Raw genomic sequence first — 22,655 nt, forward strand, 5'->3', positions numbered from 1 at the left:
TTGTTCTACTTTGTACAGAGATACTGTGCTAGCAAGGACAGTCTTCCATTACACCTGTAGCTCTTCTATAGGGATGTCCCAGTGACATAATGCACAGACTTTGTGTGCCAAAGCTTAAAAATGCCTTTTGTGGAGGACTGAAATAGGAAAAAAAAAAACAAAACACAAACTTTTGACCACTGGAAGATAAAATCTTCTAACAATGCTGAATACAAGCTAAAGGCAAGGCACTGCAAGTCACCTTCCTGCCATCTCCCCACTTCATTGCAGTGTTTCACCTTCTGACACAGGAACCCAAATCCTGGGAAGTAGGAGATTTAACACATGCCTATTCAGATCAACTTGTGATCATGATCAGATACCAGATCTTGCCTTGCTGAGGCACAATTCAGCACAGCTTCTGTGCAGGCTTACCTTTGTGTATTTCAGTCCATGATCTGGGTTTTCTCCTCCTGTCCTCCTATTAAGTAATAACAAACCAGTCCTTCAAAGCTACTTCTCTTTCTCCTCCTACTTAACATCTTTCTGGAGAGTTGCTTCCTTTAAGATACCTCTGGAAATCATAAGCCTGAAAAGTGTCTTGTTTCTCTAGGCTATTTCCATAGACGAACACATCACCTCCTCTTCTCATCCACTATTAGTGACCCTGCAGCTGCCATCAGACTTCACTTACCTACACAGAGGCACCAGCCCTACCATGACTGCACAGGGAGTGTGAAGAGGTACTGAGTGCATGCTGCATTACACAAGTGACGACACAATAATTTCTATTTTTATGGGTTGAGGATCCTTCTATCACTGCATGGGGAAGGATGCAGCTCTTCCCCAGGAACTGCTATTTTAACAAAAATGATGCCTTCAGACTGGAGAGAGGGGGCAAAGGCTGTTGTTGATTGTCCAGACAACAGCCCACATTTGTGCAGATCAGTATACCCTGGCTGATTTCAGCAAGGCAATATCCCACCAAACCCACACCAGTACAGTGCCTAGGGACCATGGTAAAACCTTGGCTAAGGCTGCAAACCATGCAAACCACAGCCAGTGAAGCCACAATATGGGGAAACATCAGTATGCCAGATGAACAATGGCAGTAAGAGGAGAAACTCAATGAATGCCAGACTCCTGGCTCCCACTGAGAGCCCTCTGTTCTGGAAACTCTACTGTTGAAGCCCTTACATAGGCTTCCAGTGCTTTAGGGATTTCACAAAAAGCACAGTTTTAGATCCATACTTAGGACTATAAAAAGGATGGAGTAAGTAAGAAATCAGAGGATGCTTTCCTATAGTTCAGCCTTTAGCTAACTGAGGCAGAATTGAGGCAGCCTCTGTGAGGGGAAAGACTATCCACCCAGACACATCAAAAGGTGTTTCATCCTTAAATATACCACAGCTGATCACAGCTTAAGGTCACCCACATTCCTGGTGAAATAGAAGTTGACTTCTCTGACTGATTTTTGCATGATCCAGGTAGGGTCAGGATTCCTTTTGCGCCCAAGAGTGCAGTTCTGGCTATCACAACACAGAGCCCAAGGACTCTATGGACTCACTTTCAAACCAAGGACAAAGGTTTAATCTCCAAGACTCCAATTTTAAGAGTGCTGTAACTGTAAAGCATGGACATGATGTTGGGAGTCACTGGGCCTGATATAAACATCCACAAAAGGTGCAGGGTAGCTGTCCTCCTACAACCCTATGCCTACATTTGCTTCACAGGCACTGGAGAGAAATGGAAGCAGAGCTCAACACATATGACATGCCAAAACAGTATCTTCATCACACTGGAGGAGAATCAAATTTGGGAATCAATGCTTTTTTTTTTAATTTTCCACCCAACAGATTAAACCTGTATACTGAACCGAAAGAATAAGAGTCGGGAAAAAAAAGCTCTGAATTAAAAAAAAAATTAAATGCTTTGAAAATATTTGAAAATAAAATCTTGCCAGACTATCTCACCTTGGGAGATGAAAACAAATGTCTGGAATGATGTATTCCCTCAAAAATGACAGAAAACAAGAATCTGAATTGCTCAATATAGAAATCCAGCAGCTAGTAATAAACAGGACATTAGCACTGTACTAGTCCAACAAAGCACATGTGTGACAGATTAGGAGAGACAAGCAGTATCAGCTACACTAGTCTGACTGTCCAGCTAAGTACAAGCATAATCTTGTACTTCTAGTGGGGAAGCATGCTCTTGGGGAGAGGGTGACAGCCTAACATCCTTACTCATTCACATGTGGATTAAATTCAGTGCATGTACAGAAAAACAAAACCATACCACCAATGTTGAACTATGTTTGAACCATTTGTTTTCATAAAAACCAAAGATATGCAGGAAATATTCTTTGGTTCTTCAGGAGTTTGGTTCAAAATGAGTCTAGAATAATAATAACAATATTTTTCATAATCGAGCATTAGTAGAAGAGCTTACAATGATCCCAGATTCAAGCAGACACAATGAGGTCTGCAGAAGAGCAGCATAATTGAGAACAGTGTATTGTGCCATAAGAGCTAACTGCATTACCTACCAATGAAATCTGCAGCTCTGGGAGGAATGAGAGGAGCATGAAGCTGAGAATTAGCCAAAGCATGTGGGTGAAGCAGAGAGACAATGATAAAGGGAGAGAGACAATGATGGCTAACTAAGGCATGGCAGGGGAGGAAAGAAGATACCTGTAGGCAGCACTAGGTGAGGAGAACTTTTCACTTTCTTCACAGGGATTATTTTAACGGCAGAAATAGAACGTGTACATAAAGGGACGTCAACAGCTGCAAACACAAAAGTGTAAATGGCACATCCAAAAAGGAAAGAACAGAGCTTGGGAAGCATGCCACAAAATTTTCTAATGCACTTGGAGACACAATAGCAGGAAATTTCAAATACAAAAGCAGTCTAGAGAGCAATGATGCAACTGTTAAAAATATCCCTTCATGCGCCCTAATTCAGGATGTGTCTGTTTTATGCAGCCTACAGAACTGCTTACTGAATGGACTAACTAACTAATGCTGACTGCCACTATGCTGCAGGCAAAAGAATCTGGAAGCATTAGTTTTTAGAAGCCATCAAAAAATTTTAGTGTAATCATTTAACTGAGGTACACTACATGCAAAAATAAAAATGTTAAGTAAAACATTAATATGGTTCAGCAAAAACAAAATAAAGTGAAAAAAACCCAAACCAAGTACTGAAAGGCTGAGAGAAGAACATCAACCTAGCCACATTACATTAATTCTGAATTTCATGGCTTATTTTTTACAAGTTCAACAACAGAAGGAAGTAGACTAATCTTGAAAAAGGTCCCATGCTAAAGCGTAGCATCCATATAGCTATTTCAGAAAAAAAAATCCATCCATATAAACAGTAAATTGAAGATTTCTACTTGATTTCATTAGCTAGCATACTAATTGTACTATCTGTGGTAACATTGGGGAAAACCACACATAGCACTATGCAAAATTCTAGCAATTGTTACAAAACTTTTCAAACCAATGGGTACAAAGAGGGGTCATTGTGAAAAAGGCAGTACTATTCATAGGTGAAGCTCAACAGGAGTTGCCAAGATAAACATCTTGTATATCAGAATCTACCAGCATAATTTGAGTAGTATTCTTGATTCTGCAGAGCCAGGATTTTCTTCTATAAAACCTGTTTCCTGCATGTATTTTCTGGAAAATGATAAATGTCTTGTCATATTCCATGCCATCTCAAGACTGTAAAATCAGGAGTAAGAGGAGCCACATTTCTAATACTTTACAGACTAACACTGAGCACTGGGCCAGCTTTGAGGGAGGCACTGACATCAGGGTGGTGTGTACGCCCCCTCTTGTGGCAGATCTTTCTGATACCCGGCAAAACTGCAGAGCACAGATTTCACAACCTAGAAAAGGGGTCTCAAGCATCAAAAGCCTGAGCAAAGAGCCTAACTGAATTTTTTCAAAACTCATAAAATCATTAGTATTTAATTTGATAGGTTTGTTTAATTTTTTTTTTATAAAAGAGGAAGCCAAATCAATCCCTGTTTTCCATACTTCTTCCTGACCAGACACCCTGTGAATACAACAGAAACCAAATCAAACAGCCTGTGGCTTAGGAAAAATCCTGATTCTGTTCTGCTTTGAAACTGACTGAATTCATCCATCCACAATGCAGTCAAAATACTAACCACTATAAAAAGGCATCAAAGGAAAAGAAAGGAAGTTAAACCAACAGAAAATCAGTCCATACCCACATACTTTCACTCTGCCAAAACAGACACAGTCACTCCACAAAACTGAATGCTACAAAGCACACTGCAAACCCACTGATGTTAACATGAAGACTGGTTTGTTTAGATTTTTTTCATCACTTAAATGGTTAGTTCCTGCTGTTTAATCCCAGACTCAGACCTTCACCTCTCCCTGAAGTTAACACAGTTCACACCCAGGCACCACACACCCATGCTGTCTCAACTCACTAAGATACCGATTCACAGGTGCTCACAAGTAGTGTACAGCTTTCCTCACACAGCACTAAAAATATACAAAGAGGCAAGTCCAGCCTGCCACTTTAAAGAGACAAAGAACTCTTGTTGAGCTAAGAAATGCTGCTGTTACTAGCATGGTGCAGTACAAGACTTTTCTTGTGTCTGTCGCCAAGTGAACTGAATTTGGAAGCCCCCGCTGCAGTGAATTTCCGGGAAAATCAAGTACATCAGCAGCTGACATGCAGGAGGAGCTCTGGAGGTGTCTCTGGAGATCTTAACCCACCTTTTTCTTGTCCATTGCTGCTCAGCCCATTGACAACAGTTTTTGTAACATCAATTTCTTCATGTTCTGTAAGACAAATGCAGTGGTTTTCAGTCAAGATTTTTGCAAGTCTACAAGGTCTTCAGCTGACATGAATAAAACTGGCTCTTGCAAATTCTGGGAAACACAGGAGACAGTGCTAGAAAGAGGCTCCAAAGCTCATCTAAAGCCCTGTTTCTGAACATGAATGAAACAAATCTACCTCTGTCACTCCTGACAAATGTTTGCCTAACGTGTTCTTACAAACTTCCAGCACCACCCTAATGCAACCTGTTCCAGTGCTTACCAGCCTGTAAGCTTATCAGTGCTTACACTGAATTCCCAGGTCATGTTTTTCTGGACTCTTTTCAAATAGTTCACATTTTTTTCAAAATGTTGTGCCAAAACCAGGACATGATACCCTAGTCGAGACTTGCTAAGATGCTAAAATTAAGTGGGAATATCATTCTACAGATCTTACAGACCTCTCTTCAGGTCTGGCATCTGCTTTATTTTTCATCCTGTTTTAGTCTGTTACCCAGACAAGCCCAGAAGTTTTCCTCTTCCCAATCAGCTCCCATTTCCCAGTCCCTTGTTTTTCTTTGAACAGCTGATTTTTTTCCTATTCATATGTCAAACTATGTTTTCATCTCTACTAAAATATATCAAATTCAGCTGATTTTTTCAGGTTATCAGTAATTTTGAATTCTTATATTCCACACTGAAAAAAGCTACAGGACCTACTCCAGTTCACGATGTTTCTAGCTACTTTTTGGGCCAAAATTCAAGTAACAAATGTGAATAATTGCATCAGAAACAAACAGAAATATTACCAATAGAAAAGAACACCAATGAGTGCAAGTAGAAAACAACACAGACTCACCAGAGCTCATTGTGGCAGAGGGACTTGCCTTTTCCACTTCTGGATTTTGTTTATGTCTGTTTAGAGTGAAAGGCAGAATGATTACCTTATGTTTCATGTCTGTCCAGACAGCACTGGACACAATGCCAAACATTCACCACAGAGTCAAGGTAACAGTCATAGTTTCTTTTGAAAAATTACTTTCAAATGCCAAGTGGATTCATGTCAAGCACCATATATTTTTTTTTTCTGATAATTATCATAAATTAAAGATTATTTCTAACCAATACAAGCACTGCTTCCAGACTTTAAGACTTATCTTCATATGAAATTGAAAGATAGTAATTTAAGTCTAAGAGTCTATAAAGGGCAAAGTTCAAGTCTGACTGGTTTCTAATATATAGAATGTGCATCACCTTTTGAGAGAATTTTACAAAATCAAAGTGACACTAAAAGCTTTAAACTAAAACCCTCAAATTAAAGCTCTTCCATATTTCAAGGCAATCTGCTGCTCATATGAAAGCTAGTATCTCCTTTGAAAGATATAACAATACAGAAGAGATGCACTTGTTAAAATGCATATTATAACTTCTGCACCAATCATTTCCAGCTGTGCAGTACTACTGATATTTTCAGGATCAGACTCCAGTAAGTGAAAGGTGACAGCTGGAAGGTTTAATTCTCCTGTTACCAAAGGCAGTGAAATTGCCAACCCAAGAGAAAAAGTACCAGATGGGGATCAGAAGAAAAAGTTAATTTTCATGGTGATGCCAATCTGTGGAGGACAATTGTGAGGCCTATCTGTCCTCACTCCTCTGGGGACCTGATACCTGCAGCAAACAGGTTTCAATGTCACTGATTGGTGGTTAGAATAGCCAAAGAGCACTTTAAAAAAAAAAAAAAGTGTGTTTGACAAGATTGCTCAACTCTCTAAAGATCCTAGGTTGAATTAAAAGTCCTTTAATTTTGTGTTCCAATCTCCATCTCTCCCCCTCCCAAATAAAGTGAGATCAAGTGCAGCTCCACACAGTTTATGGCTTTCATGACACCAATAGAAATATGCATCTGAAATCACAAAATCATGCAAAACCAAGAAGCCCAAAGTGAGGAGCATAGGGAAAATTGCTTGGGGAACAAGAAACTAAACAACAGAGTTGGAAATACTTTTCCTTTTTTTCCTTTTACATGGATTGGAGGCAGCAGTGGAACATTGTAAGAGCTGAAAATTCCCTTCAGGGAATTGAATTTGTTCTCCTGCCTCAAGCACCTCCTTTCCTAACCAGCATTTGTTTCATGCCAGCCAGAATATAATGAGCATGTTCAACAGACACTCAAAAGGAAAGAAAACCCAACAAGCAAGTATAGTAACAGATGAGTCTATGAAATGAGACAATATCTGAGCTTCCCAGCAAGCCACCCTAGGAATAGCTGCCAACACTTAATTGTTTAAATATTTCCTTCACTAAAATACCCATATAAGATCTACATTGTGGGTTCATGAATCCTCAGCAGGATTCAGCCTAGCTCCAAGCTGATCCCAGTAAAATACAATGTAAAATGGGGAGTACAGTATAAAATCAGTCAACAAAAAACTGAGTCCAACTAGAAAGGCTGCCCATACAGGATCTGCTTTTTATTTCTACCATTTCATACTAGATGTGAGTCCCTGAAATAGTAATGGTTGACACAGCCTGAAAATGTGAACAAACATACTTAGTAATAATGATCCTTCTGATCTCTGTTTGCATTCCAGAAAGATGCCTTAGTTCAAGCAAATCAAAAAGAAGCAGTCTAAAATTATGTTATCCAGCTTAAGGAGATTTGTAGCAACTCTGTGCTTTTCTACCCATAGAAAAATGATACATATTAACTCACTGGGATAACTACCAGTCATTCCATGGGCCAGGAGAGAAGCACAAGAAGGGGCAACACTGCAGTAAATCTCATCTCAGCTTTAGGATCAACCTCTCTCTGAAGCTGAGGAGGTTGCTGATACCCAGGTGTTTTAACTCATCACTGGCCCTCCCCATGGGCTTCATGCAAGTCAACACAGAATTTCTTCCACTCCAAGCATCCCCAAGAGGTTGCAATGCCTTCCTCTGGTATGCAAGATTAAAAAGGAGTGGGGGAAAATAATTCAATATATTATCTTTTCAGGAGAGGAAAGAGAATTTACTGGCTATAATGTCCAGGCAAAGGCAGGGTCCACTGCTATTGCAATGCCAGAGCAACACTTCCCCTCCCACAATAGGGAGCAATTAAACTCATGACCACATGCTTCACCCTTTTAAAAAGTCTCATTTGTTTGGAAACAGTGACATCACAACTGCCATAAAACTCTGATTTCCATCATGTCTTTTTGATTCAAGTCTTGACATTGCTTACAGTGCAAAGCACTGACCTTCACTAAGAAAAGCATTTAGGAAAAAATTCACACCAAAAAGAAGCATAACTATTTAGCATTAATAGATTAAATTACCTTTTACAAACAAGTGATTTGAGGAAAAAACCAAAGCAATAATTAAAGAAGATTGCTAAAATTAAATGGAAGATGGGTACAAACTCATTAGATCTAGATTGGATCTGGAAAAATTACTTTTCCACATATCCCCACACTTACTAGCAATTATGGAATTCAATTAAAATAACAAGCATCCAGTGTTCACTTACTGTGAAACTAATCAGCTTCCTTCAAGCATTCAAATACGTGCTTAGTTCGAGTTCCCATACACAGAATGGATTCAGCATGCTCAGGGTGAGAGTAACCAATCCCAAGTCCCTGCACTGGTCTAACTCCAGAAACTCCATTTAAAAGCTGATTCTAATCAGCTGAGAATCTGCACACAGATCTGCTGCATACAAGTAGAAATAACTCCTGTTTAGATTGACAAAATTACAGTGCATGTTTGGAGTTGAGAACGTGCTGTGGCACCTTATTGCATCAGGGCTACAGAGTTATTCTACCTGTCTGCCACATACTTGATCCAAACCACAAACTGAAGTCCTATTAGGCCTATCTCAGTCCTAGGGCTGCTCTTGGGATCAGATGGACAGTCCAGCCAGGTAACACATCGGGCTCCACGGCACTGGTGCATCCAAGTATTGGCCTGTACCAGCTGGGAAGGCACATGCTGTAAGCCAGGGTGCTAGGGATGTTTGGATGGTACATCCTTAGGTAGACTAGTCCCTGTTAGGCTGGGCAGACAGGCTGTCCCTGGAAACAGGTGGGTCTGGAATCATTTGCTGCTCCCTTCAAGAACTTTCATGGCCAAGCTGTTCCTGCAGACACACAGCAGTACTTCAGAAGGGAGCATTTCAAAGGGAGCCAAGAATGAGGTCCTTCATGTCAGTGTTAAAAACTGAGAACTCCCTATTGCCAGATCAGGCAAAGAAAAAAAAAATACTAGAAAAAGTACTCTAAAGCAAAACCCCTACATGTCTCCTTTCAGCTCCCTGCTCCAACCAGCTAGCCAGTGTGTCCTTGCCAGAGTGGAATTAGTGCCCTTCCTGAAACAACAGACAGAGCAACAAAGGCTTCAGAGCTGCACACATGCAAAACACAATGAAAGGTAATGAATTCCTCAGGGCATAAACCAGCAGCTGTAACCCTGAACATGCCAATGTCCATACATAACATACAGCAACTCCTTGTCAGGTCAGTCCTACCTCTAGACGGATGTTTAACTTTTCCTTCCTCCCTTTCACCCCCAACACATTTCTCCAAGGCTGCAGTTCTTTCCCTACTTGGTGTGGAAAAGAGAGCAGCATGTTCAGAAGCCTATTTAGGAGGAATGCAGATAAGTGGCAACCACTTCTGTACAGCCTGTCTGGATTATCTCACATGCTCTAAAGGTTTGAATACTCCCCCTACAAAGGCAGGGGTAACAAACAGCTCATTAATAGTTCTGAGCAAGGACATATGCTCTTAGGTCACTGGTATCTCAGCTAAGAGTCGTGGGCAGTCGTTATTTTTGGTGGTCTAATATGAGTGTAGGGAAAAGTAACTTCCTTTCCTCCCTTGTTATTACTGACAGCTCTGGTGACTCACATAGCATTTTAAACCAATTGCTATGCATGAGATGAACATTCAAAACTTACTGTGTTTGTCCCTTATATTCCTGAGATGTAGACCCTTTATTTTTCTCAGTTTCAAGTTTTTCACATTTTCAAAGTTTTCTCTCGAAATACAAGAAGAGCTTTAAGTGTTTTGTGGATGCATTTAAATGAAAAATCAAAATCTTATGTATATTAGTATAAAGTATGAGTTGAGTCTATCAGAAAAATTGCAAGCTTTCAGACTAAAAGGATGATTAGCAATCACAAAACTTACTTTTCACCTGGTCAGGTCTTACACATCACTGGCAGCATTCACTTGTTTCACCCTGGCTCAGACCCTTTCTCACAATGCCATCAGTGTCCCTGACCCAAATGCTCCTCTTCAATGAGCCACGTCAGCAATATAGAGTCCCAAATCTGGAAAGTGGGCAAAGAGCTGCACTGCAGTCAGTGCCTCCCACCAGCATGTTCCTCTGCTTAAAGGAACTTTCTGGAAAAACACATCTCCTGTGCACTTCTCACCTTGCATCATATAAAATGTGACAAGAAAGAAAAAACTTAGAATAGAGCAGGCAGCTCAGGTTAACCCAGGCAATCGGCTCTCTTTTCAACTATCATTATTCTCTTATTCTGGAATACTGAAATATGTTGTCTGTCATTTTTATTTTAAGGGTTAAAGAACATCCTGTCATTCCTTCAGAAGACATTATGCTCCTAAGAATAAAAGTCATGAAAAACCTGTGAGTAAGCAAGCAGTGCACATTGAATAATCACACCAATTCTGTACAAGACAACAGCTTCCACACACTCTTCAGCAAGTGTTAAGACAGCACAGACAGAGCACTGAAAGCTTACTAAATGAAACAAATGGCATCATTACACACCAGCTTGGATAAGGCATTCTTATAAATAATTGAACTTACAGCTGTTACAATAAACAAACACAGCACATTTCAAATGCAGTACTGCTTCCTTTTTTTCCTTTAAATATAGTGCGTGTCTGTTGCCTTCCAAATGAGCAAATTAAATTATCTGGGCATAGGTGCCAGTTTTTGTGCAATTTATAAGGAACGTGCCTCTCTAAATAACAAAAATTAAATAGAAAATGTAAACTAGGAGCTACAGCTTTAAGAATTCCGAGATGCTTTTGAACTAAGTCATCTTACAGTCATCAGCTTCAGAGTAAACAAAGTTTACTGCAACCTGAGTTGACTCAGTTCAAGGTCACCACTTGTGGAGCAGGGGGCAGAAAAGAATCTTCTGGGTCATCCAGCCTACTCCTATGCTATTGCAGGCAACTGTGTCATACAACCCTGTGCAAGAACACTTCACATTCCAGTTTAAAACTGCTAAAATTTCCCGCCTCCACTGCTCTTCCTGGAAGCCTTCTCCAGAACTCATTCCCCTTATGGCATGAATGCTGTTTCTCATTTGCGACCTAAATCATATTCATGAGTAGCTACAGATAAATTGCTTTGCACCAGCACAATTTTTCTGTTTGAGCAGGTCCTCCTCCTTGCACTCACCCCTATCCATGCATTTTTAGAAAGCAATTGCACCTCTGAGTCTTCCAATGCAATTGCATTCCCAAAGAAATTGGCTAGCATGCTGCTACCCATCTCATTAAAATCTGGCAAATAGTGAAAGAATTTAAAAGGTCGGCAGGCCAAAGTCTAAACTCCACTGAATGTCACAAAGGCAGCGAGCAAAGCCTACAGCTGACATGCAGTTGAACAGCAAGGCTGAAAAGGTAAATTATCTCTTTTTGTCCATTCTACCTCTGACCTCTATACTAAAATGAATTCCATGATTAGTGCTAGTTCAGATAGTGACTTGATGTCTATAGGAACCTCCCTGCAAAGAAACAGACTGGAATAATTTCATACTAGGCACTAAACCTTCATTAAAAAACACTGACTTATACCTGGAAGATTGTGTGGATGAAAGGTGGCTCTTGCTTGAGCCATACACCTCCTGCTCTGCTGCAGACTCAGGGTTGAGAAACAGCCATCCAGAAGGTTGTTTGGATCACAGCAGACTTGACATGCACTTTAGCACCATTCCCTCTGGATAAGAAACTGCTTACATCCCTGCCTTACAGTCAAAACATTTCTTCTCCTGACAATAGACTCTCCTGACAACAGACTCCAAATACATTGTGACTGGGCTTTGACTTCCTCCTGAGTCCGTCATGACTGCCCTCTGTCTTTAGTATTTGGTGGCTGAGACATGGTGACAGTAGCCCTGGCCCATGTATCGTGGGTGTCAGCTGAAGAAACAAATGCCTTTCTGCCACACCCATACGCCCAAGCAACTCACATGAATATTTTGAAACTTCAGAAAGAAAACCAACATTTTCCAGGATATTTTAAATAAAGTCTCATCTCCATCTTAGCAAAAGACACAAAGCACAGCACTTGACAGCAGCAGCAGTTGAGATTTCTGTTCAGATTTATATGCAATATGTACAATCACATCTCATAGAAGGAAACACTTTACAAACAAGCTGATGTACATCCTATAAAAGGGAGCTCACTGGGCACAGATCTCAGGCTGCCAGCTCCAGGGAAGGCTGTAAACATTTAACAGCACAGCACAACCTGGGACTGTTCAGGACACTTAACTGAGATTCCTGCAGGAACTGGGGCAAGGAGCACACAACTGCTGAAACTGGAATTTATTTACAGGTAGGGGGGAACTCGTTCCATGACACCCAATTTACCTTTGTTGCAAAAGGAAAATCTTTCAATCTGCAATGACCGCACCTAGCCAAGAGGATGCTGGCTTTGTACTTCAGCTGGAAGAAATGGAGGATTCATTGAGTTCAAGCTGTTGTGAGACTACTTGTAAGAGCTGTGCAGCTGGGGTGCTCTGGGTACTGCACCTAACTCTCTGCAGACCTCTGACATGGGGCCACTTGTGCCTCGGCAGAACAATTGCTGTAAATAAACAGACACAAATTCCAGAAGCCCTAATTATGTATAACAATGAACCCATTCAGCTGACTGCAGGATTGAGGGACACAAACACTGCACTACATTTACTACAGTGAATGGCATTCTATAAATACAAATCAATTAGATCATCTAAACAACATCCAGCAGCTTCTCTTGCATGACTTTGTATAACAAAGACTACAAAGGCTGTCTTCACCTTTATCACACACTCTCAAACAGTAAAGTAGTAAATAAGAGGAAGTTGCATTAAGTAGAAATACTAATCAGAGAATGACTAGTGTCTCAAAGTTCAAATCCAGTTTACAAACGTTTCATAAATATTAAAGAGAAGACTCTGATGCACCTTTGAGATATAAAACAGATGCTCTAGATACTTTAATGCTACAGATCACCTTGTACCATTCCAGACACATCCTGAGATTTCCAGTTGTGTAAGGCAGAGGAATTGTGCAGGCCTGAATGAGTGCTCACTGTGGCAGCCACACCAAATGTTAATTACAACCTCTTCTAGCATTAGCTGTTCTAAAGCTCTGTACAAACACTCACTAAGCTACAGCTAATACTTTTCAATACATAGAGGTGATAGTTTTATTTTATACCAAGATGGAAGATTTGGGCCTCTATCCTATGCAACAGCCATAACTAGCTGATCTGGCATAGTGTAACAGGGCCTTATAAGTATCAGTCTTACACGTTGCTTTTTATAGTTTCAAAATAAGAAAAATCTGTTTGAGAGTTGGTCTCCTTTACAAACAACTGCAACAACCTCCAGAGAACCACAAAGAGCTAAGTCTAACCAAAGCACACAGGGAGCCAGGCATACAATACTGCCAACACATCTCTGACAAGCCTAGTTGGAAGCAAGCTGAAATCAGACAAGGTCATTTTCTTTAACCTCTTCCAACCTGGAAGCACTGCTATGCTAGCAAAATTGCTAGGGGACTATATTCATCTGCCTGGATATCAGACACAAAATGGTCTCAGCAAAGCTCAGAAGGCTGGCCACTGCCTTGCTAGTCCTGATGGACTGTGCTGCCTCCAGAGTCACCTACATGCCAGAAGGAAGGACACAGTGTCTGCTTCTCTACTCACTACTGAAAACACTTGCAGAAAACCAAACGGATGGGTGAAGCAACAGTCTGACATTCCAAGTGTCTCCAGAAATAGCAGAAAGTTACATTCCAGAAACCAGTCCTCATCTTTACTTCTCTCTGACTCTGCCTGCCTCAGGTGACAAATTCATATATTGCTGAGAATTCCACATCCATTCTCTTCACTTTCCTCTTAAGTAGCCGCCTCAGAATCTTCATTCAGGAGCTCCTTTCAATTTCTCTTTCCCATAAAAATAATTAGGAGAAAGATCCAGTCACTAGGGCAAGGAGGCAAGGACATGCCCATTTCCCTTAATGAGAACACAGACCCATGTAATGACTACCTTGATTTGCCTCTTTTGCCTGATCAGCAACCAGAAATACCTATCCAAATGAAAGCAGCATTCTGAAAATCAGTGTGTACTGCCCACCAGACCTACCCACTCAGTGTATATTAGCATACACCAGAGTCATATAAAGTCCTGGGAGTTCAGCTCACAGCAGGTCTAGCAGAGGTAGATGTGAGTAACTGTGACTAAAAACCACACTGGTGTCCTTACCTCAATTCAGGTTTTTCAGTCAATGGAGCCATTTTCTTAGTCTCTTGATTTCACTCCATGAGAGGCACGAAAGAGTTAAGAAAACCTTTCACTGTGTTGCCCAGTCACTTGGCTGCTGAAGTGTAAGAAATTTGTGGAGACATCTCTCTTTCTCTCTGGCACCCTTAAATACTTTGCTCCTCCTACTGCTGTGCTTTAATTAGCCAGCTGGTTCTTAGTCACCCCATCCTGTCACTAGGCTTGCTCACCAACAGCCACCCCCACCCAGCCTGCCTGTCACTCCCCTGCCACTGTCATCACCAAGGACACTGTCTCTTCCCGCAGCTCTGGAGCTGGGGAAGGGAAGGAGAAAAAGGTTGGAGGTGATGCTCCAGGGTAGCATTGGGATGCATTTGAAAAGTGAAGTGACAGAGAGACCTTGAAGGGATGTTAAATTACAGGGAAAGTACTTGAAAAGCACTTTTCTGGTTTTTTTTAAATCAGGCAGCATCCACTTGTCTAGGAAGGAAAATTTTCATTAGCACTGGACATGGCAGATCCTATTTCAATGTCTAGGAGCTGAAGGGGCAGCTAAAGTTTCTGCTCTTGGCAGGGGAGATTTGTAGCATAAATACCTGACATGACACAAGGGGAAACTAACTGCTTGTATGGCTACTACATATTATATGCCCACTCCTTGAGCATTGTAACAGGCATCAAAGAAGTTTCTGAGCCATCAGCAGTACTAGGGTGTCCCCAGAGTGGAGTGCCCCCACCACAGTGTGGCTTGGCAACCTAAAACTTGCCATGGAGTGGAGATGATGGTAGCTTTTAAGAGAGCAAGAGTATCTCACATCCCCAGGCCTGGGCAGCCCTTTAGTCAGAAGGCGAATTGCAGCACAGAATCACCCTTCCTTCCACAGCCAATGTCTACAACACATACAAATGGGACAAAGACTTCATCAACTCAGACCCTGGAGGCTGCCTCATGCAAGACCAAGTGGTAATTTAATAGAGAAAATAATTTGGAGGCCCCTAAGCCTCTTGGTACTATCCTTTGTCACCAGCACTGGCTTTCATGACTGACACTCCAATGTGTCTCTATTTGGAGCCTGTCCCTGGATTTTGATTCCTCAAATACACACGTACAGACATTGATCTGCTGCCAAACTTACAGACTGATAAAATGTACTGAAAATGATTGCAAGACGAGCATCTCAGCATTCAAATGAGACCTAGAAAGCAACACAGATGGCAAGAGTTGCTGATTGCAGAAGGGCATAGAGCAAAACGGATTCTGTAGGTCAAAGCTTACACTACTGATTCTTTCAGTAAAATGTTAGCAAAGGACACAGAACAAAGGTCTCTAAATACCTACACATATAAACCCACACCAATCCTCTGTCAAACGCTGACTCAGCAACACAAGCTCTTCTTTTTCCCTCCCCAGTAAATCCTTTACCATCCCAGTACTTACCTCCCACCAAATGAAGCATTTCATTGTAAACCAAAATAGGCATAACTCCAACTTGGTATATTGGCTAAGGGGCCAGACAGGGCTGCTCTATTTTACTTCTTTGAAGACCAATCCCAAACCTCAGTTTGAACATGGCAGTGATAGTTCTAATCAGAGTAAACAAAGGGCTCTGGAGCCCACATTTACTACCACATCCCAAAGACTAATGTTGGGGAGCTTGTACCTGGGTTTTTGATTTCATCTACCACAGCAGATACCAGACACTATTAGCAAAACTCAGGCCTGGATCTGGGTTTAGGTTCTAGTCCCTTTACATTTGAGGTGTGTTTGGTTTGGGTGGAGGAAGAGGGTCATTTCAGACATATCAACAGTCAGAGTAAAGGGTGATGGAAAATAATTTGTATGTTTTGAGTAGTCAGATTCTACTCTCCTATTTACAAAAAAAATGCAAACCAATCAACCAAACAAAAAACCCCAAGCCCATGTGGCTCTCAAAAACAAACCAGAAAAGCCAACAAAAACCCCCACATTCTCCAAAGTAAGCTGTGCAGTCATCACCAACTCCAATTATTTGAAACATACTTATTTACACAACATGAAACACAGTTTACACAGTATGCAACAGGAGATACCCATCAGAACCCAAAGACAACATCCTTGATCTCCTTCATGTCTCTTGTGAAGCCTGGACCACATGAGAGCAGGTCAGTTGGAAGCTGTATTTGCTGTGTAGCAGGCGATTATAAACAAGCCCCTGATAATTTGTCTTCAGGTAACAAAAATGACAGTGATTAAAAAAAAACATACTGTAAAAATAACAGGTAGTGAATGAAAGCATGGCACCTAGGGAGAGGCAAAGTAAGGAAGGATCCAGAAGTTGGTTCAGGGCCAAAGTTAGGATGGTCAGATCAAGATGGGATTTGAAACATTGCTGGTCTTTGCAGAAACCAGCTTAGAGGACCTTCAAACAGCTTGGGAGGAGTTTCTGTTACAGACCACCACTTGAATGGAAAACAGAATTTTCACTGAATTCCACCTGGGTGAAGAGCACCAAGCTTTGTCTGGCTGCAGGGCCACAATGCTTGGCTGTTTCTAAAGTCAACCTTGAGTGCAGGATAAAAAACTTTATGAAGTGTTGATGTTCTACCATCAACCCACCGTACTAATGTACTGTGCACTGCAATTTTCCTGGTATCTGCTGCTGCACAAGCTCTGCTGTGTATTTCCCCATAATACCATGTCTTTGTGAAAGATAACTTCACCGTGGTGGTGGAAGGAAATAGCAAAAAGGAACAGATTCATTTTTTTCAACAAAGGAAGTCTTTGGCATAACAGAAGTAGATGTTGGTTCCAGGATATTCTGGACACCTGCTCTAGTGGCCACTGGACAAACCTGTTTTCACTGGAGGGAGTAATTTTACCAGTTATAAGCTACCCTGAAAAGTTCTGTTGCACAATCCAAGCAGGTTTTTTTTTAGCTTGGTAAATATCATACAGCTATACTAGTTCTTTTATGCCACCCCAGTATGCAGTGGGACTAGGCTTTCCAGCTACCAGGAGAAGGCAGAGGTGCTGTGATGTGCAGTTTAGAAAAGGAGGTACTTTTGATAGATCTGGGAAATGCTAAACAGAAGTTATTGAAGTTACTTCATTCTGCAGATGGAGGAGGAAGGCAAGCAAGCTTACATCATGCTAGTGCTTTTAGTTCAGTTCCAGGGTTTGAATTGCAAAACAAAATTCAGCCAAAATAACACGTTGCTGCCAGAGTTCCACCCAGTACTGTCAATGAGCACAAACTCATTCACCCAACATCCTTGCCCTCCTTAGTTACAAAACAGCCACCCAGGTTGTGGTTAGGATAGTATGACAGCACCCTCCCTGCTACAAAAGATGAGCCCCACCTTGCCTCAAAGCTCCCAACAAATGGACCCCCTTGACCTGAGCCTGAATTCTGCAGCTCAGTCCTGCCCAGCTGAAATGCAAGGGAAGCAGCGCCACTGCAGAATGAAATACTGTCATCAGCAGCCCCTACAATCTGCCAGGCTGCTCCTTCCAACTGCACAAGGACTCAGGAAGCACTTCCAGCTGAGTCTGCATGGCATGAGGGGTTCAGACTGTTATCAGAGACTGAGAAAAATTCCTTAGAAAGATTTATACAGGTCTTTTAAGAACCCTAGACAGGAACTTAATCTATCAGTAGGAGCAAGTCTTCAGGACAGAAGTTAAGGGACAACAAGAGGTCCTTGTAACAACAAGGTATGTACTAATCCAGTGAAGCACATAACCTGCTAAGCATAGAGAGAGACCAGCAGATAATACAAAACAAAGTGCTAAAAATTTTTCTCAAATGGCTGAGAAAAACAAATGCAAAATTTGTCTTCCTTGCTGAAGATTGAAGAACTGTCCTAGTGTCCCTTTTGGCTGTTGAAAATTAGGGCCATACTGGAGATCAGTGATGCCCCATTTAAAAGAGAATGAAATACCACCTGGTAGGATCCCAGTTTACCTGCACTCAGGATCTGAAGCATCTTAAGGGAAACCTCAGTGAGAGGCATGGCACCTGCTGCTGTTGTCGTCTGACTGCCAAACTCCACAGGAGGTGGACAGAATCTCTTACACCAGCACAAGCTTGGAGTGATGAACTGTTTAGCAGGCACCTGAGTAGAACATTTTTTCCAGCTCCTACTGATCTGCTGACCTATTTTAACTCCCATGCATAAAAGAAAGTATAACCTTGCTCCTCTTCCTAGAATATCTGCTGACCCTGGTCCAAGCAATTTTGTGGAATTCAGGACGTGCTAACTGCAACACTATAAGGGAAAAACTTGGGGCTCAGCTATGTTCACTCTAAGGAAAGTCCTAGGAAATAAATGGCAGTTACAGAATGAGACTGACAAAGCCTGCATCCTCACCTACACATAAGCATCTCCAGCCCTTTGTACCCTCTGCTGCCACATACACACAGACAAAATGGAAGCAAAACTTGCACGCTGGGATTTGCAGCATATGTGCCAAACTGGGGTGTGGGATACAAGGGACTCAATGATCACTGGATTGCTTGTGGCAGGAGAACCCAGGCTTGTGTTCCTCTACTACAAAAGGACAAAGGCACTTCCTAAGTTTGCTTTAGGCCAGAGCTGTGCTTACTGATCCAACCAGCACCTCAGTCAATGAAAGGCACTGCTGACTGTGAAGGCAACAAGAATACACCCCAATCAATATTAAAAGCTTCTGTAAAGGCACCAGCTGTTCACCACTGCTCTTAACCTTTGTGCTGTAGAGCTTAAATGAACCTCAAGGTAGTGTCAGGTCAAAAATCACCTCCTATATGACACAGAAAGAAGCTGAATTTTGCAAAATTCTCTCATTTTTCTTTAGACCCCAAATACTCAGACACTAGCAAAATCTCTGTGCCAGCACCTGAGTTAACTGGCTCTTCCAACGACAGTGATTTGTTAAGTTGCTGAGAGTAAAAAAGGAGACACAGCAGTGTGGTAAAGAGGAGAACTTGTAGAAGCAGAAAAGAAAATTTAAACTGTGCTCTCTCTCCATCTCAGTATTTTCTTGCAATGCTTTTTCCTGCACCCTAAGTGCTAAAGACAAATGAATATCAAATCAGGCTACCCACAGCTGATTTTCTGTTCTCCAGGAACAGAACTACAGAGCCAAAAGTAGCAACATGTCTTCCAGCAGACAAGCCTGGGCATTCACGGAAATTAAGTCCCAGCAGTTCTGTCAAACGTATTTGCTCTGTGTGTCATTAATAAGCAAAAATCCTGCCCAAAAAGCCAGGCTGAGGAGAAATGTAGATTCTAACTCGGCCAGCTGGCCAGTTACATTCATAACTATGAAAGCTAATGAGAGAGTAATCATATTTCACAGTTCACAGCCGAAAGTCATTTCCTTCAGGAATTAATGATGGTTTAAATCATTTTTTGATTCCTCTCCCATAAACTGTGGCTGTCACAGAGTTTTGAAGGCCATACTTTAAATCTGTCTTCAAAGAACAACACTTTGGTAAACGTGCATTGAGAGGAAAAGTGCTTAAACCTCTCCAAGGGGAAGAAGAGAAAAGCTGATCTTCCCTCATCCCTGCTCCCAACAACACAAACATTTCTTGTAACAGCAAAGAAACAGCAACTGGATGACTAAATAATGGTAATGACTGCTGCTCAGTGCACTGCTGGGCTTTGATTAGATTCTTCTTGGCCTCTAACCAGATTTAAGGAAAAAAAAACGAAACACAAAACCCCAAAGAAAACACATTGGCCATTTAGAAGAGGCAGGACTGATCCTAATAGGATCAGTACAGTGCTCAGTTAAGATGCTCCAGGGTCATTGTCTCTGTCCAGAAAGACCAGATCCTTCACTTCAGTGACTTGGAATGAAGTAAACAAAGACATTGCCCATCAGGCCATGAGCTGCTCCCACGGCCCTTTGCATCAAAAGTTCCATAGCCCAAAAAACACAGCTAAACAGGCCTTGGGGAACATCCACCTCTGGAAGCCCAGGGATGTTTAAATTTTCACATCCTAAACTAACTGCCCTGTGCCAAAGAGGCAGGAGCTATGAATGTATGAGCAGATTGGGAAGACATTAAGGAAAACGTTTGAAACACACAGTCCCTTCCAGAATCTCTGCCTCATCAACGCTCCATCTGTTCCCAAAAAATTCAATGGAAAAAATGAAAACTCCATTTTCCTGATTTCTTTAAATTCACTCTCACTGTTGCTGCCCTGGTTTCTGGCACAGTGCTGCATCATTTAAACCTCTATTACAGTCTCTGATGGGCAGAGCCAGTGCAGAGGTGGTATGATCAACCAGCTGAAACCAAAAGTACATTCTGGGCAACACCTTCCTCTAGAAGACATTCTGCTCTGACCCAAGGGAAAGTTGTGAAAGAAGACTTGTTACACCTTACAGCAGCTTGTCTGAATAACCTTAAGCATTCACCCAAAGCAACAAACTCCAGAACTGAATAAGGCAGCAGTTATTGACCAGCAGGCTCTGGGAAATCTGGCCATCAGTATATCTTTAACTTTTTACCAGCTCTCCAACAGTTCTGTGTGTACACTAAGGGCACTTTTTCTCAGTTAGTGAGCCTTGGACCGACTGTATCATTTTCCACCCTTTGACAACAAAAGATTCAGTCAATATATATCCACTGTGCTTCTACAGATTAACTTTCTTTCCTGGTGCACTGGCTAGATATTTTCCTTCCCTTTCCATGCCTTTGGTCCATCTTGACAGGCCTGGAACTGTTTTGCACTGCAGATCAATGCATACTGCATTGATGTAGCACGCATCTTTCTCTCATATAAAAAAGGTAATGTAAAAAGGGCCATTTAGGGCTCCACCTAAGCTGGAATAGGGGCTAAAGAGTAAGTTGTTCTCCTTCAAACTCCCATATGGGTATTCAGGCCCTGGTACTCAATACTATGAACTCCTTGAAGAACAGATGTGCTATGCCTTGATGCCACATGACAGCCAGTAGGACTAAGCAGGCACCACAAATAGGGGAAGAAAGAGATGCAGATGTCGTCACTTGGCTGATGACACAGGTCAGCCATAGCACAAGCATGAGGCACAGTGACTGCCAGGCATGTCTCTGAGAATCAAGGCTTCTTGGAGATGCTCTTTTTCCAGATCAATGCCTGACTGCGTATTTCTGCCTGGAAGAGAACCAAACATCACATTCTCTTTCCTCTAAAGCAGTAAAACTGAGGGGGGGAGCTTCCATCCCTTTTAGTACAGGCTCACATTCGGGCCAGGTGTAAAACAGCCCATTGTGCCAGTTCAACAGTGGGATCAATGTGATTTTGCTCATAAGGCAGTAGTAGGAGAATGACATAAAATTTGGCTTCATACATCCCAAAAGTTTCTCCAGCTTCCTCTCCAACAGCTTGAACTTTAATTCCTTAGAGAAAAGTAATTCATAAAAGACAGCACCATCAGCTAACAACAGCCTCTGCATGTTCAGCATGTAAGAGGCTGATGCAGCCTCACTGGAAGGGTTGTGTATCCCCAGAGGAAATAGACACAAGCAACCCTTGAGAATCATAGCGTCAGTATGGCCATGACCCTGGCATAGAGACAAACACCAGGTAAAGAAAGAAGTAGCCAAAATGAATTGTATGTGTAATTTCTGTAAAGCCAGAAATTCAGTCTTTGGTAATTGTGTTTTGACCTTTGCCCTCCTGATCACAAGCAGGTTCCCTAGAACAGTCATCCTAAAGGGAAATTCCAAAATCCTACCACCTCCATCTGTTTCTGACCTGGAATAAAGCACAGAATATTTACTAGCACTAGCATCAAAATCAACAGAAAATGATGTCACAAATGCAGATAATAAACAAGGGAGATGTAACAAATGCAGATGGCACAAACACAAATAGGAACACATGTGATGGTGGCAAAGGTGAATTTAATTCTTTCTGGGACTACGTTTTATCTAATACATCCATGAATCATCACAAAAGTAGCATTTGGAGATTGTACTTCAAGAACTGGAGCTTTTGACTGGCTCACATACCAAAAAAGGCCTCTGTAATACAGTGGCACTCTGGCCACCATACAGCTTTCTGCTGCACAACCCAGGTAGGTTGCTGCTAGGATGAAAACTCCTTCACTACAAGTGATAGAGGCAGCTGTGATTTTTGTGCCTGAAGTCAGGATGAAGTCTCCCAGTAATGCACTCCTTCCCCTCCCTTTCAGGCTACTCACACCAGCCAGCTGGATGAACTTTCAGGCCCAGTTTAGGACAGGATCTTCTGACGACGACTTGTATTCTGCCTTCTCCTCACATGCAACTGCTACATAACAGCTCATACCTACAAAAGCCAAAGAGAAAGAAAATTCTTATTAGTGCCATTAATCCTGCTATCTAACACATTCACAGAGAGGGCTGTAC

General features: G+C 41.8%; 1 protein-coding gene across 44 annotated transcripts in view; it reads right to left on the bottom strand.

Annotated features, from left to right (window-relative positions):
* SORBS1 (sorbin and SH3 domain containing 1) overlaps positions 1–22,655 on the bottom strand; it is a 157,649-nt gene that overhangs the window by 57,600 nt on the left and 77,394 nt on the right. For 5 of the 44 annotated variants that reach the window (XM_077183167.1, XM_077183170.1, XM_077183169.1 and 2 more), the window contains 4 exons: positions 22,469–22,575; positions 5,647–5,702; positions 4,746–4,811; positions 2,673–2,768 (listed from right to left, as the gene is read on the bottom strand). In XM_077183167.1, coding sequence (XP_077039282.1) covers positions 2,673–2,768; positions 4,746–4,811; positions 5,647–5,656 — 172 coding nt within the window. In that variant the 5' untranslated portion in view covers positions 5,657–5,702; positions 22,469–22,575. Of the gene's footprint in view, positions 1–2,672; positions 2,769–4,745; positions 4,812–5,646; positions 5,703–14,289; positions 14,417–22,468; positions 22,576–22,655 lie in introns of those variants that run through there. The other 39 variants (XM_077183164.1, XM_077183196.1, XM_077183191.1 and 36 more) reach the window with 20 other exon arrangements.

This window comes from Agelaius phoeniceus, chromosome 9 (assembly GCF_051311805.1).
Source record: "Agelaius phoeniceus isolate bAgePho1 chromosome 9, bAgePho1.hap1, whole genome shotgun sequence".
In the NCBI taxonomy this organism is placed as follows: Eukaryota; Metazoa; Chordata; class Aves; order Passeriformes; family Icteridae; genus Agelaius; species Agelaius phoeniceus.